The following is a 16,708-nucleotide window of genomic DNA, read 5'->3' as shown; positions in this document are numbered from 1 at the left end:
GGCACCTCAGTACCTCCTGGCTCTGATCAGGCCCTACACCCAAACAAGGGCACTGCGTTCATCCACCTCTGGCCTGCTCGCCTCCCTACCACTGAGGAAGTACAGTTCCCGCGCAGCCCAGTCAAAACTGTTCGCTGCTCTGGCCCCCCAATGGTGGAACAAACTCCCTCACGACGCCAGGACAGCGGAGTCAATCACCACCTTCCGGAGACACCTGAAACCCCACCTCTTTAAGGAATACCTAGGATAGGATAAAGTAATCCTTCTCACCCCCTTAAAGACCTAGATGCACTATTGTAAAGTGGCTGTTCCACTGGATGTCATAAGGTGAACGCACCAATTTGTAAGTCGCTCTGGATAAGAGCGTCTGCTAAATGACTTAAATGTAAATGTAAATGAAGGGAGAATGAAGCCCCTCATCCCTGCTGTGGCTGATATAGATGTAGCTGATATAGATGTAGCTGATATAGATATAGATGATATATGAAATGAAGGGAGAATGAAGCCCGTCATCCCTGCTGTGGCTGTATTGAACGGACCATATATCATATATATGATATAGATGGTATAGATATATATGGTATAGATGATATAGATATATATGGCATTGATTATATAGATGTAGATGATGTAGATGATATAGATGGTATAGATATATATAGCATCGATTATATAGATGTAGATGATATAGATTATATATGGTATCGATGATATAGATAGGGATTATATAGATATAGATGATATAGATATATGGTATCAATGATATAGATATAGATGATATAGATATATGGTATCGATGATATAGATATAGCTGATATAGATATAGATAATATAGATATAGATTATATAGATTATATAGATATAGATATATATGGCATCGATTATATAGATGGAGATGATATAGATATATAATATAGATATAGATGATATATGGTATCGATGATATAGATATAGTTGATATAGATGATATATGGTATCGATGATATAGATATAGATGATATAGGTATAGATGGTATCGATGATATAGCTATAGATGATATAGATGATATAGATATAGATGATATAGGTATAGATGGTATCGATGATATAGATATAGATGATATAGATATAGATGGTATCAATGATATAGATATAGATGATACAGGTATAGATGGTATCGATGATATAGATATAGATGACATAGATATAGATGGTATCGATGATATAGATATAGATGATATAGATGATATAGATATAGATGATATAGGTATAGATGGTATCGATGATATAGATATAGATGATATAGATATAGATGGTATCAATGATATAGCTGATACAGGTATAGATGGTATCGATGATATAGATATAGATGACATAGATATAGATGGTATCGATGATATAGATATAGATGACATAGATATAGATGGTATCGATGATATAGATGTTATAGATATAGATGGTATCGATGATATAGATATAGATGATATAGATATAGATGGTATCGATGATATAGATATAGATGACATAGATATAGATGGTATCGATGATATAGATGATATAGATATAGATGGTATCGATGATATAGATATATATGATATAGATATAGATGGTATCGATGATATAGATATAGATGATATAGATACAGAAAGCACTGGACTAAAGTTGACAGAGGTTGACACTGGATTTTAGTCAGTGCTGACGTGGTTATCTTGAGTTCTCTCCTTTCACTTCCCTGTTCTTTCCCCTTTATCTCCCTAGAAACGGTTTTTCGCTGACGTCTTACCGTTGTTCTGGATGTCTTCTTCGACGATGTAGACCGAGTCGTTGATGGACACATCATCATCATCATCATCATCACTGAGAATGATAACCACGTCTTCTGGATTCATGTCTCCAAACAACCTGCCAAATATATTTATATAAACCACACTGCATTGTATATCCTTCACTATAAACCACACACTGCATTATAGATCCTTCACTATAAACCACACTGCACTGTATATCCTTCACTATAAACCACACTGCACTGTATATCCTTCACTATAAACCACACTGCATTATATATCCTTCACTATAAACCACACTGCATTATATATCCTTCACTATAAACCACACTGCATTATATATCCTTCACTATAAACCACACACTGCACTGTATATCCTTCACTATAAACCACACTGCATTGTATATCCTTCACTATAAACCACACTGCATTATATATCCTTCCTTGCATTATATATCCTTCACTATAAAACCACACTGCATCGGCCACACTGCATTATATATCCTTCACTATAAACCACACTGCATTATATATCCTTCACTATAAACCACACTGCATTATATATCCTTCACTATAAACCACACTGCATTATATATCCTTCACTATAAACCACACTGCATTATATATCCTTCACTATAAACCACACTGCATTATATATCCTTCACTATAAACCACACTGCATTATATATCCTTCACTATAAACCACACTGCACTGTATATCCTTCACTATAAACCACACTGCACTGTATATCCTTCTATAAACCACACTGCATTATATATCCTTCACTATAAACCACACTGCACTGTATATCCTTCACTATAAACCCCACACTGCATTATATATCCTTCACTATAAACCACACTGCATTATATATCCTTCACTATAAACCCTGCATTATATATCCTTCACTATAAACCACACTGCATTATATATCCTTCACTATAAACCACACTGCATATATATCCTTCACTATAAACCACACTGCACTATATATCCTTCACTATAAACCACACTGCATTATATATCCTTCACTATAAACCACACTGCATTATATATCCTTCACTATAAACCACACTGCATTATATATCCTTCACTATAAACCACACTGCATTGTATATCCTTCACTATAAACCCACTGCATTATATATCCTTCACTATAAACCACACTGCACTGTATATATCACGGTAACATTCCTTCACTATAAACCCCACACTGCATTTATATATCTTCACTATAAACCACACTGCATTGTATATCCTTCACTATAAACCCCACACTGCATTATATATCCTTCACTATAAACCACACTGCATTATATATCCTTCACTATAAACCACACTGCATTAATACCTACATAAACCACACTGCATTATATATCCTTCACTATAAACCACACTGCATTATATATCCTTCACTATAAACCACACTGCATTATATATCCTTCACTATAAACCACACTGCATTATATATCCTTCACTATAACCACACTGCATTATATATCCTTCACTATAAACCACACTGCATTATATATCCTTCACTATAAACCACACTGCATTATATATCCTTCACTATAAACCACACATTATATATCACTTCACTATCCTTCACTATAAACCACACTGCATTATATATCCTTCACTATAAACCACATTATATATCCTTCACTATAAACCACACTGCATTATATATCCTTCACTATAAACCACACTGCATTATATATCCTTCACTATAAACCACACTGCATTATAGATCCTTCACTATAAACCACACTGCATTATATATCCTTCACTATAAACCACACTGCATATATCCTTCCTTCACTATCCTTCACTATAACCACACTGCATTATATATCCTTCACTATAAACCACACTGCATTATATATCCTTCACTATAAACCACACTGCATTATATATCCTTCACTATAAACCACACTGCATTATATATCCTTCACTATAAACCACACTGCATTATATATCCTTCACTATAAACCACACTGCATTGTATATCCTTCACTAATAACCACACTGCATTATATATCCTATCACTATAAATCCTTCACTATAAACCACACTGCATTATATATCCTTCACTATAAACCACACTGCATTATATATCCTTCACTATAAACCACACTGCATTATATATCCTTCACTATAAACCACACTGCATTATATATCCTTCACTATAAACCACACTGCATTATATATCCTTCCTAAAACCACACTGCATTAAGATCCTTCACCCACACTGCATTGTATATCCTTCACTATAAACCACACTGCATTATATATCCTTCACTATAAACCACACTGCATTATATATCCTTCACTATAAACCACCACTGCATATATGCATTATATATCCTTCACTATAAACCCCACACTGCATTATATATCCTTCACTATAAACCACACTGCATTATATATCCTTCACTATAAACCACACTGCATTATATATCCTTCACTGCCATTATATCCTTCACTATAAACCACACTGCATTATATATCCTTCAATATAAACCACACTGCATTGTATATCCTTCACTATAAACCACACTGCATTGTATATCCTTCACTATAAACCACACTGCATTATATATCCTTCACTATAAACCACACTGCATTATATATCCTTCACTATAAACCACACTGCATTATATATCCTTCACTATCACTGCATTATATATCCTTCACTATAAACAACACTGCATTATATATCCTTCACTATAAACCACACACTGCATTATATATCCTTCACTATAAACCACACTGCATTATATATCCTTCACTATAAACCACACTGCATTGTATATCCTTCACTATAAACCACACTGCATTATAGATCCTTCACTATAAACCACACTGCATTATAGATCCTTCACTATAAACCACACTGCATTGTATATCCTTCACTATAAACCACACTGCATTATATATCCTTCACTATAAACCACACTGCATTATATATCCTTCACTATAAACCACACTGCATTATATATCCTTCACTATAAACCACACTGCATTATATATCCTTCACTATAAACCACACATTATATATCCTTCACTATAAACCACTGCATTATATCCTTCACTATAAACCACACTGCATTGTATATCCTTCACTATAAACCACACTGCATTAAACACTATAAACACACTGCATTATATATCCTTCACTATAAACCACACTGCATTATATATCCTTCACTATAAACCACACTGCATTGTATATCCTTCACTATAAACCACACTGCATTATATATCCTTCACTATAAACCACACTGCATTATATATCCTTCACTATAAACCACACTGCATTATATATCCTTCACTATAAACCACACTGCATTGTATATCCTTCACTATAAACCACACTGCATTATATATCCTTCACTATAAACCACACTGCATTATATATCCTTCACTATAAACCACACTGCATTATATCCTTCACTATAAACTACACTGCATTATAGATCCTTCACTATAAACCCCACGGCATTGTATATCCTTCACTATAAACCACACTGCATTATGGATCCTTCACTATATATGTGTAACCACACACTGCATTATATATCCTTCTATAAACCACACTGCTGTATATCCTTCTCTATAAACCACACTGCATTATATATCCTTCACTATAAACCACACTGCATTATATATCCTTCACTATAAACCACACTGCATTATATATCCTTCACTATAAACCACACTGCATTATATATCCTTCACTATAAACCACACACTGCATTATATATCCTTCACTATAAACCACACTGCATTGTATATCCTTCACTATAAAAACCACACTATAAACCACACTGCATTGTATATCCTTCACTATCACTATAAACCCCACACTGCATTTATATCCTTCACTATAAACCACACTGCATTATATATCCTTCACTATAAACCACTGCACTGTATATCCTTCACTATAAACCACTGCATTATATATCATTCACTATAAGCTACACTGCATTATATATCCTTCACTATAAACTACACTGCATTATATATCATTACTATAAACCACACACTGCATTATATATCCTTCACACTATAAACCCCACACCATTATATATCCTTCACTATAAACCACACTGCACTGTATATCCTTCACTATAAACCACACTGCATTATATATCCTTCACTATAAACCACACTGCATTATATTTCCTTCACTATAAACCACACTGCATTATATATCCTTCTCTATAAACCACACTGCACTGTATATCCTTCTCTATAAACCACACTGCATTATATATCCTTCACTATAAACCACACTGCATTATATATCCTTCACTATAAACCACACTGCATTGTATATCCTTCACTATAAACCACACTGCATTGTATATCCTTCACCTATAAACCACACTGCATTGTATATCCTTCACTATAAACCACACTGCACTGTATATCCTTCACACTATAAACCACACTGCATTATATATCCTTCACTATAAACCACACTGCATTATAGATCCTACACTATAAACCACACTACATTATATATCCTTCACTATAAACCACACTGCATTATATATCCTTCACTATAAACCACACTGCATTATATATCCTTCACTATAAACCCCACACTGCATTATATATCCTTCACTATAAACCACACTGCATTATATATCCTTCACTATAAACCACACTGCATTATATATCCTTCACTATAAACCACACTGCATTATATATCCTTCACTATAAACCACACTGCATTGTATATCCTTCACTATAAACCACACTGCATTGTATATCCTTCACTATAAACCACACTGCACTGTATATCCTTCACTATAAACCCCACACTGCATTATATATCCTTCACTATAAACCACACACTGCATTATATATCCTTCACTATAAACCCCACACTGCATTATATATCCTTCACTATAAACCACACTGCATTGTATATCCTTCACTATAAACCCCACACTGCATTGTATATCCTTCACTATAAACCACACTGCATTATATATCCTTCACTATAAACCACACTGCATTATATATCCTTCACTATAAACCACACTGCATTATATATCCTTCACTATAAACCACACTGCATTATATATCCTTCACTATAAACCCCACACTGCATTATATATCCTTCACTATAAACCACACTGCACTGTATATCCTTCACTATAAACCCCACACTGCATTATATATCCTTCACTATAAACCACACACTGCATTATATATCCTTCACTATAAACCCCACACTGCATTATATATCCTTCACTATAAACCACACTGCATTATAGATCCTTCACTATAAACTACACTGCATTATATATCCTTCACTATAAACCACACACTGCATTATATATCCTTCACTATAAACCCCACACTGCATTATATATCCTTCACTATAAACCACACTGCATTATATATCCTTCACTATAAACCCCACACTGCATTGTATATCCTTCACTATAAACCACACTGCATTATATATCCTTCACTATAAACCCCACACTGCATTGTATATCCTTCACTATAAACCACACTGCATTATATATCCTTCACTATAAACCACACTGCACTGTATATCCTTCACTATAAACCACACTGCACTGTATATCCTTCACTATAAACCACACTGCATTATATATCCTTCACTATAAACCACACTGCATTATATATCCTTCACTATAAACCACACTGCATTATATATCCTTCACTATAAACCACACTGCACTGTATATCCTTCACTATAAACCACACTGCATTATATATCCTTCACTATAAACCACACTGCATTATATATCCTTCACTATAAACCACACTGCATTATATATCCTTCACTATAAACCACACTGCATTGTATATCCTTCACTATAAACCACACTGCATTATATATCTTACTATAAACCCACTGCACTGTATATCCTTCACTATAAACCACACTGCACTGTATATCCTTCACTATAAACCACACTGCACTGTATATCCTTCACTATAAACCCCACACTGCATTATATATCCTTCACTATAAACCACACCTGCATTATATATCCTTCACTATAAACCCACACTGCATTATATATCCTTCACTATAAACCACACTGCATTATATATCCTTCACTATAAACCCCACACTGCATTGTATATCCTTCACTATAAACCACACTGCATTATATATCCTTCACTATAAACCACACTGCATTATATATCCTTCACTATAAACCCCACACTGCATTATATATCCTTCACTATAAACCACACTGCATTATATATCCTTCACTATAAACCACACTGCATTATATAGCCTTCACTATAAACCCCACACTGCATTATATATCCTTCACTATAAACCACACTGCATCTGTATATCCTTCACTATAAACCCCACACTGCATTATAGTCCTTCACTATAAACTACACACTGCATTATATATCCTTCACTATAAACCCCACACTGCATTATATATCCTTCACTATAAACCACACTGCATTGTATATCCTTCACTATAAACCACACTGCATTGTATATCCTTCACTATAAACCACACTGCATTATATATCCTTCACTATAAACCACACTGCATTATATATCCTTCACTATAAACCACACTGCATTATATATCCTTCACTATAAACCACACTGCACTGTATATCCTTCACTATAAACCACACTGCATTGTATATCCTTCACTATAAACCACACTGCATTATATATCCTTCACTATAAACCCACACTGCATTATATATCCTTCACTATAAACCACACACTGCATTATATATCCTTCACTATAAACTACACTGCATTATATATCCTTCACTATAAACCACACTGCATTATAGATCCTTCACTATAAACCACAGTGCATTACATATCCTCTCACTATTAAACTAACCACTGCATTATATATCCTTCACTATAAACCACACTGCATTATATATCCCTTCACTATAAACCACACTGCATTATATATCCTTCACTATAAACCACACTGCACTATATATCCTTCATCATAAACCCCACACTGCATTATATATCCTTCACTATAAACCACACTGCACTGTATATCCTTCACTATAAACACCACACTGCACTGTATATCCTTCACTATAAACCACACTGCATTATATATCCTTCACTATAAACCCCACACTGCATTATATATCCTTCACTATAAACCACACTGCATTGTATATCCTTCACTATAAACCCCACACTTCGTATATATCCTTCACTATAAACCACACTGCGTGCCATAATCATTCACTATAAAACCACACTGCGTTATGTAATCCTTCACTATAGACCACACTTTGCGTTGTAATGTTACTATAAACGACCATAACATATAATCATTCACTATAAACCACGCTGCTGTATATCTTCATTACCTGGACCACACTGCATTGTATATCCTTCTATAAACCACACTGCATTATATATCCTTCACTATAAACCACACTGCATTTGTAATGTCATGCTATAAACCACACTGCATTATATATCAATATATAAACCACACTGCATTATATATCATTCACTATAAACCACACTGCATTATAGATCCTTCACTATAAACCACGGTGCATTATATATCCTTCACTATAAACCACTTGCTGCATTATGTAATCATTCGCTATAAGACCTTGCTGCCGTTAATGTAATCATTCTATCAAACCACACTTATTAAATATCACTATGAAAACCACTGCGTTGGTATATGTCATGCTTATAAGACCGCTTGCGTTATGTGTCATTGCACTGTAAACCACACTCATTATATATCCTTCACTATAAACCACACACTGCATTATAGATCCTTCACTATAAACCACGCTGCATTGTATATCCTTCACCTATAAACCACACTGCATTATATATCCTTCACTATAAACCACTGCATTATAGATCCTTCACTATAAACCATATATTTGTATATCCTTCACTATAAACCCACACTGCATTATATATCCTTCTATAAACCACACTGCATTATATATCCTTCACTACACTGCATTATATCCTTCACTATAAACCCACACTGCATTATATAGCCTTCACTATAAACCACACTGCACTGTATATCCTTCTATAAACCCCACACTGCATTATATATCCATTCACTATAAACCACACTGCATTATATATCATTCACACTATAAACCACACTGCATTATATATCCTTCACTATAAACCACACTGCACGTTATATATCATTCACTATAAACCACACTGCATTATATGTATTTCACTATGACCCACACTTGGTTAATAATCACTGCTATAGACCACCTGTAGTTGTAATGATCATTACTATAGACCCCACGCTGCGTTATGTAATCATTTAACTATGGGCCCACACTGCACTGTATGTCATTCTACTATAAACCCCTGCGTATCATTCACTATAAACCACACTGTGTATATCCTTCAATATAAACCACACTGCATTGTATATCCTTCACTATAAACCACTGCATTATAGATCCTTCACTATAAACCACACTGCGTTGTATGTATCTTCACTATAAACCACACTGCATTTATATATCTTCACTATAAACCACACTGCATTATATATCCTTCTATAAACCACACTGCATTATAGATCCTTCACTATAAACCACACTGCATTATATAATCTTCACTATAAACCACACTGCGTTATGTATCATTTCACTTTATAAACCACACTGCATTATGTGTATATCATGCTATAAACCACGCTGCGTTATGTAATCCTTCACTATAAATACTGCATTATAGATCCTTCACTATGATCATTCACTGTATATCAGATACAAACACACTGCATTATATAATCATTCACTATAAGCCACACTGCATTATGTGTCATTTCACTATAGATACTGCATTGTGTGTCCTTCACTATAAACCACACTGCATTATATATCCTTCACTATCAACCACACTGCACTGTATATCCTTCACTATAAACCACACCGTGCCATATCCTTCATATAAACCACACTGCATTATATATCCTTCACTATAAACCACACTGCATTATATATCCTTCACTATAAACCCACTGCATTGTATATCCTTCACTATAAACCACACTACGTATATATCCTTCACTATAAACCACACTGCATTATGTATCCTTCACTATAAACCTGCATTATATATCCTTCACTATAAACCACACTGCACTGTATATCCTTCACTATAAACCCCACACTGCATTATATATCCTTCACTATAAACCACACTGCATTATATATCCTTCACTATAAACCACACTGCATTATAGATCCTTCACTATAAACCACACACTGCATTATATATCCTTCACTATAAACCACACTGCACTGTATATCCTTCACTATAAACCACACTGCATTATATATCCTTCACTATAAACCACACTGCATTATATATCCTTCACTATAAACCACACTGCATTATATATCCTTCACTATAAACCACACTGCATTATATATCCTTCACTATAAACCACACTGCATTATATATCCTTCACTATAAACCACACTGCATTATATATCCTTCACTATAAACCACACTGCATTATATATCCTTCACTATAAACCCCACACTGCATTATATATCCTTCACTATAAACCACACTGCACTGTATATCCTTCACTATAAACCACACTGCATTATATATCCTTCACTATAAACCACACTGCATTGTTGTGGTATTCGCTATAGATACGCTGTATTGTGTCATTATATAAGACCCCCACACTTTGGTTATGTATTCGCTATAAGACTACGCTGCTTGCTGTATGTCATTCGCTTTATAAGTGCTGCGTTATGTAATCATTAAACTGTAGACCACGCTGCGTTATGTGATCATTCGGTATAGATACCACACTGCATTGTATATCCTTCACTATAAACCACACTGCATTATAGATCCCTTCACTATAAACCACCACCTGTATATCACTATAAACCACACTGCACTGTATATCCTTCACTATAAACCACACTGCATTATATATCCTTCACTATAAAAACCATCCTTCACTATAAACCACACTGCATTATATATCCTTCACTATAAACCACACTGCATTATATATCCTTCACTACAAACCACACTGCATTGTATATCCTTCACTATAAAACCACACTGCATTATATATCCTTCACTATAAAACCCACACTGCACTGTATATCTTCACTATAAACCACACTGCATTATATATCCTTCACTATAAACCACACTGCATTATATATCCTTCACTATAAACCACACTTCATTGTATATCCTTCACTATAAAACACGTTGTGGAGCATCCTTCATATTACTGTATATCCTTCACTATAAACCACACTGCATTATATATCCTTCACTATAAACCACACTGCATTGTATATCCTTCACTATAAAACCACACTGCATTGTATATCCTTCTATAAACCACACTCACTGTATATCCTTCACTATAAACCACACTGCATTATATATCCTTCACTATAAACCACACTGCATTATAGAACACTATAAACCACACTGCATTGTATATCTTCACTATAAACCCCACACTGCTTCAACTCAATGATCTGTAAACAACTAGTTTAATGTCACTAGTTAGGGGGGGACAAGCTATTACTTTCCATTCTGAATGGTGGAGATAAATAGATAATTGATGAAGGTGCACAGAGGCTACCTAATCCTGTTCAATATCTAACCAACTAACTCCGCCTGGACACAACCCAAAACACACAACTTTGACCAGAGAAAACACGTGTTTTTCACTTTTCATACGGTCTCTGACTGTAGTTAAAGGAGTATCAAAAGCGGATGTGTTAGTAGTTAGTTAAAGTTACCTTTGCTTGAAAAGTGGATCACTTCTTAGTTGACAATACGGGTTGTAAAAGAGTGAGAAACCCGACACCGTTAGATATATAAGGAGTAAATTCATTAAAAGTAGTTTATCCCTTCTCACGACTTCTGTTTTCCTGTTGAATTTATTTTTTTCGCGCCAGGTTCCGGAAACCTCAGACCGGACGTGACGACGGAAGGCGCGTCACCTTGGCGACCGGCCGAGAAGCGTTCCCTACATACCACGGCAACAACGTTAAAAATGTGGATTTTTTTCGTCGTAAAAAAAAAAAAATGTATTCAACTTTTTTGGTCTTCATTTAAAGTTCGGTTTTTAGCACTTTGATTCAGGTTTAAGGTTTAAACGGGGTTATGACTTTGTGTCAGTAGTGGAAGAATGACGACTCAGACGAAAAGGGTATAATCATAGAAATATAATGAATAGAACGGCGGTCCCCAACAGAAAGGCATAATGTTTGGACTGGCAGACATTGCGAGCACATAGGGCAAAGGCAGGAAGTGAACCCATCATTTGGCTCTTAAATGTACACCGGGAGCTAACATTGATAATATATTTAAGTCATTTTACATTTACATTTAAGTCATTTAGTAGACGCTCTTATCCAGGTGACTTACAATTGGTGCTGTTCACCTTAAGACCTCCAGTGGAACAGTAGTGGGGAGGGATTACTTTATCCTATCCTAGGTATTCCTTAAAGAGGTGGGGTTTCAGGTGTCTCCGGAAGGTGGTGATTGACTCCGCTGTCCAAATGCATGTTCATTTCTCCTGGTTCAAAGTGGAGGAGAGATTGACTTCATCACTACTTGTATTTGTGAGCAGTATTGACATGTTGAATCCACCGAGGTGTCTGTTTAAACGACTAGGCACACAGCTTACAAGACATTCCACCAGAGAGTTTGTCAGAACAGACTATGGGAGCGCACAGTACTACATAGAGCCATGACTACATAACTGCCTTAATGTTGCTGGACCCCCAGGAAGAGAGGGGGGTCATCTCATGGGATCCTTAATAAATTCAAATCATCCCAGAAAAATCCAATACAAACTAAACAAACATTACAAGACAATTACCTTCCATGGCAATGAAGCACATCAGTTAAACATCAATAAGAATGAACATTCTACATCACCCGAACGATCGCATCACAATTTACCTTCCATGGCAATGGAAGCGCATCAGTTAATAAACATCAATAAGAATGAACATTTCTACATCACCACGGAACGATCGCATCACAATTACCTTCCATTGCAATGAAGCGCATCAGTTAATAAACATCAATAAGAATGAACATTCTACATCACCACGGAAACGATCGCATCACAATTACCTTCCATTGCAATGAAGGCATCAGTTAATAAAAGCTGCACTTCCTAACCTCCGGCCCAATGTATGACCATATTAGAGACATATTTCCCTCAGATCACACAGATCCACAAAGAATTCGAAAACAAATCCAATTTTGAAAAACTCCCATAGCTTTTGGGTGAAATTCCACCGTCTGCCATCACAGCAGCAAGATTTGTGACCTGTTGCCACGAGAAAAGGGCAACCAGTGAAGAACAAACACCATTGTAAATACAACCCATATTTATGCTTATTCATTTTATCTTGTGTCCTTTAACTATTTGTACATTGTATATATATATATAATATGACATTTGTAATGTCATATGTGTAATGTTTACTGTTCATTTTTGTTGTTTTTCACTTTATATATTCACTTTGTATGTTGTCTACCTCACTTGCTTTGGCAATGTTAACACATGTTTCCCATGCCAATAAAGCCCCTTGAATTGAATTGAATTGAATTAATAAACATCAATAGAATGAACATTCTACATCACCACGGAAACGATCGCATCACAATACCAGGCAGCCATTGTGGATAAGAGCGTCTGCTAAATGACTTAAATGTAAATGTAATGTAATGTCCACCAATGAGTTCACCGGTCAGATTGCCAGGGGTTAAGAGGTTCCAAGACCGTTCTATTCATTCATATCTCTATGGGTGTAATTGCCATAGAGATGAATAGAGGGCTCATTGTTGTATCCGTGCCATTGTTGAGCCCCAACAGTGGAAATGTCATACTACCCATAAAACCTAGTGGTCAAAACATGGAAATGGTTCCAATTGTTTCTCCGCCAGTCATTTTATCCATTGTGGTTGTCGTTATGAAAAAGTATAAACACAAAAAAATGACAGGCTGCCTGACATTACTACGTTGTTTTCGCTGATGAGTCATTACACACAAGTACCAGTACTGTGTGATGTCATTACACTGCCCGGCCTCCTGCATCACCTCCTCCTGCCTTTCTTCCTCCTGCATCACCTCCTCCTGCCTATTCTCCTCCCTTTCTTCCCCTGCCTCTACTCCTTGTGCCCAGCCTCTTCCTCCTCCCTCATCCTCCTCTCCTCCTGTCCAGCCTCCTGCCTCTCTTCCTCCTCCCTCATCCTCCTCTCCTCCTGCCTCTACTCCTTGTGCCCAGCCTCTCTTCCTCCTCCCTCATCCTCCTCTCCTGTCCAACCTCCTGCCCAGCCTCCTGCCTCTCTTCCTCCTCCTCATCATCCTCCTCTCCTCCTGTCCAACCTCCTGCCCAGCCTCCTGCCTCTCTTCCTCCTCCTCATCCTCCCTCTCCTCCTGTCCAACCTCCTGCCCAGCCTCCTGCCTCTCTTCCCAGTACAGCGTCTTCTGCAAGGACCAGCGGACCTGAAGTCCTGCCAGCCCGGCCAGTGTGGAAGGGAGAGACCAGACCTGGAGTCCTCCCAGCCCAGGTCTCTCCCAGCCCGGCCAGTGTGGGAGGGGAGGGACCAGATCTGGAGTCCTCCCAGCCAGGGTCGCTCCCAGCCCGGCCAGTGTGGAGAGGGAGAGGCCAGACCTGAAGTCCTGCCAGCCCGGCCAGTGTGGAAGGGAGAGTCCAGACCTGAAGTCCTCCCAGCCAGGGTCGCTCCCAGCCCGGCCAGTGTGGAGAGGGAGAGGCCAGACCTGAAGTCCAGGGTCGCCTCCCAGCCCGGCCAGTGTGGAAGGGAGAGTCCAGACCTGAAGTCCTCCCAGCCAGGGTCGCTCCCAGCCCGGCCAGTGTGGAGAGGGAGAGGCCAGACCTGAAGTCCTCCCAGCCCGGCCAGTGTGAAGAGGGAGAGTCTAGTGTCTTCATACCTGGTTCTTCTTGAACTCTGAACTGTCAAAGACCCGGTGAAGGAGAACCAGTGAACGGACCAGGAATGTTCTCCTGCGGTGCTACAGGAGCCCAAGGTTGACAGGGAGTCAATGCTGAGACCAAGGTGTCTTTATTTAAACAGGGAGTGAATGCCTAGACCAAGGTGTCTTTATTTAGACAGGGAGTCAATGCTGAGACCAAGGTGTCTTTATTTAGACAGGGAGTCAATGCTGAGACCAAGGTGTCTTTACTTAGACAGGGAGTCAATGCTGAGACCAAGGTGTCTTTATTTAGACAGGAGTCAATGCTGAGACCAAGGTGTCTTTATTTAGACAGGGAGTCAATGCTGAGACCAAGGTGTCTTTATTTAGACAGGGAGTCAATGCTGAGACCAAGATGTCTTTATTTAGACAGGGAGTCAATGCTGAGACCAAGGTGTCTTTATTTAGACAGGGAGTCAATGCTGAGACCAAGGTGTCTTTATTTAGACAGGGAGTCAATGCTGAGACCAAGGTGTCTTTATTTAGACAGGGAGTCAATGCTGAGACCAAGGTGTCTTTATTTAGACAGGGAGTCAATGCCGAGACCAAGGTGTCTTTTTTAGGCAGGAGTCAATGCTGAGACCAAGGTGTCTTTATTCAGACAGGGAGTCAATGCTGAGACCAAGGTGTCTTTATTTAGACAGGAGTCAATGCTGAGACCAAGGTGTCTTTATTTATTCAGACAGGAGTCAATGCTGAGACCAAGGTGTCTTTATTTAGACAGACAGGAGTCAATGCTGAGACCAAGGTGTCTTTATTTAGACAGGGAGTCAATGCTGAGACCAAGGTGTCTTTATTTAGACAGGGAGTCAATGCTGAGACCAAGGTGTCTTTATTTAGACAGGGACAATAGACAGGGGAGTCTGAGACCAAGGTGTCTTTATTTAGACAGGGAGTCAAT

General features: G+C 37.3%; 1 protein-coding gene across 1 annotated transcript in view; it reads right to left on the bottom strand.

Moving 5' to 3' along the window:
* LOC135560292 (uncharacterized) overlaps positions 1-12,748 on the bottom strand; it is a 33,123-nt gene extending 20,375 nt beyond the window's left edge. Inside the window, exons 1-2 of the mRNA XM_065002150.1 lie at positions 12,590-12,748; positions 1,763-1,881 (exon numbers count right to left, since the gene is read on the bottom strand). Coding sequence (XP_064858222.1) covers positions 1,763-1,881; positions 12,590-12,684 — 214 coding nt within the window. The 5' untranslated portion in view covers positions 12,685-12,748. The remainder of the gene's footprint in view (positions 1-1,762; positions 1,882-12,589) is intronic.
* Between the last annotated feature and the right edge of the window lie 3,960 nt (positions 12,749-16,708).

The sequence above is a fragment of the Oncorhynchus nerka genome, linkage group LG15 (genome assembly GCF_034236695.1).
Source record: "Oncorhynchus nerka isolate Pitt River linkage group LG15, Oner_Uvic_2.0, whole genome shotgun sequence".
Classification (NCBI taxonomy): Eukaryota; Metazoa; Chordata; class Actinopteri; order Salmoniformes; family Salmonidae; genus Oncorhynchus; species Oncorhynchus nerka.
This window is presented reverse-complemented; position numbering and strand designations above follow the sequence as displayed.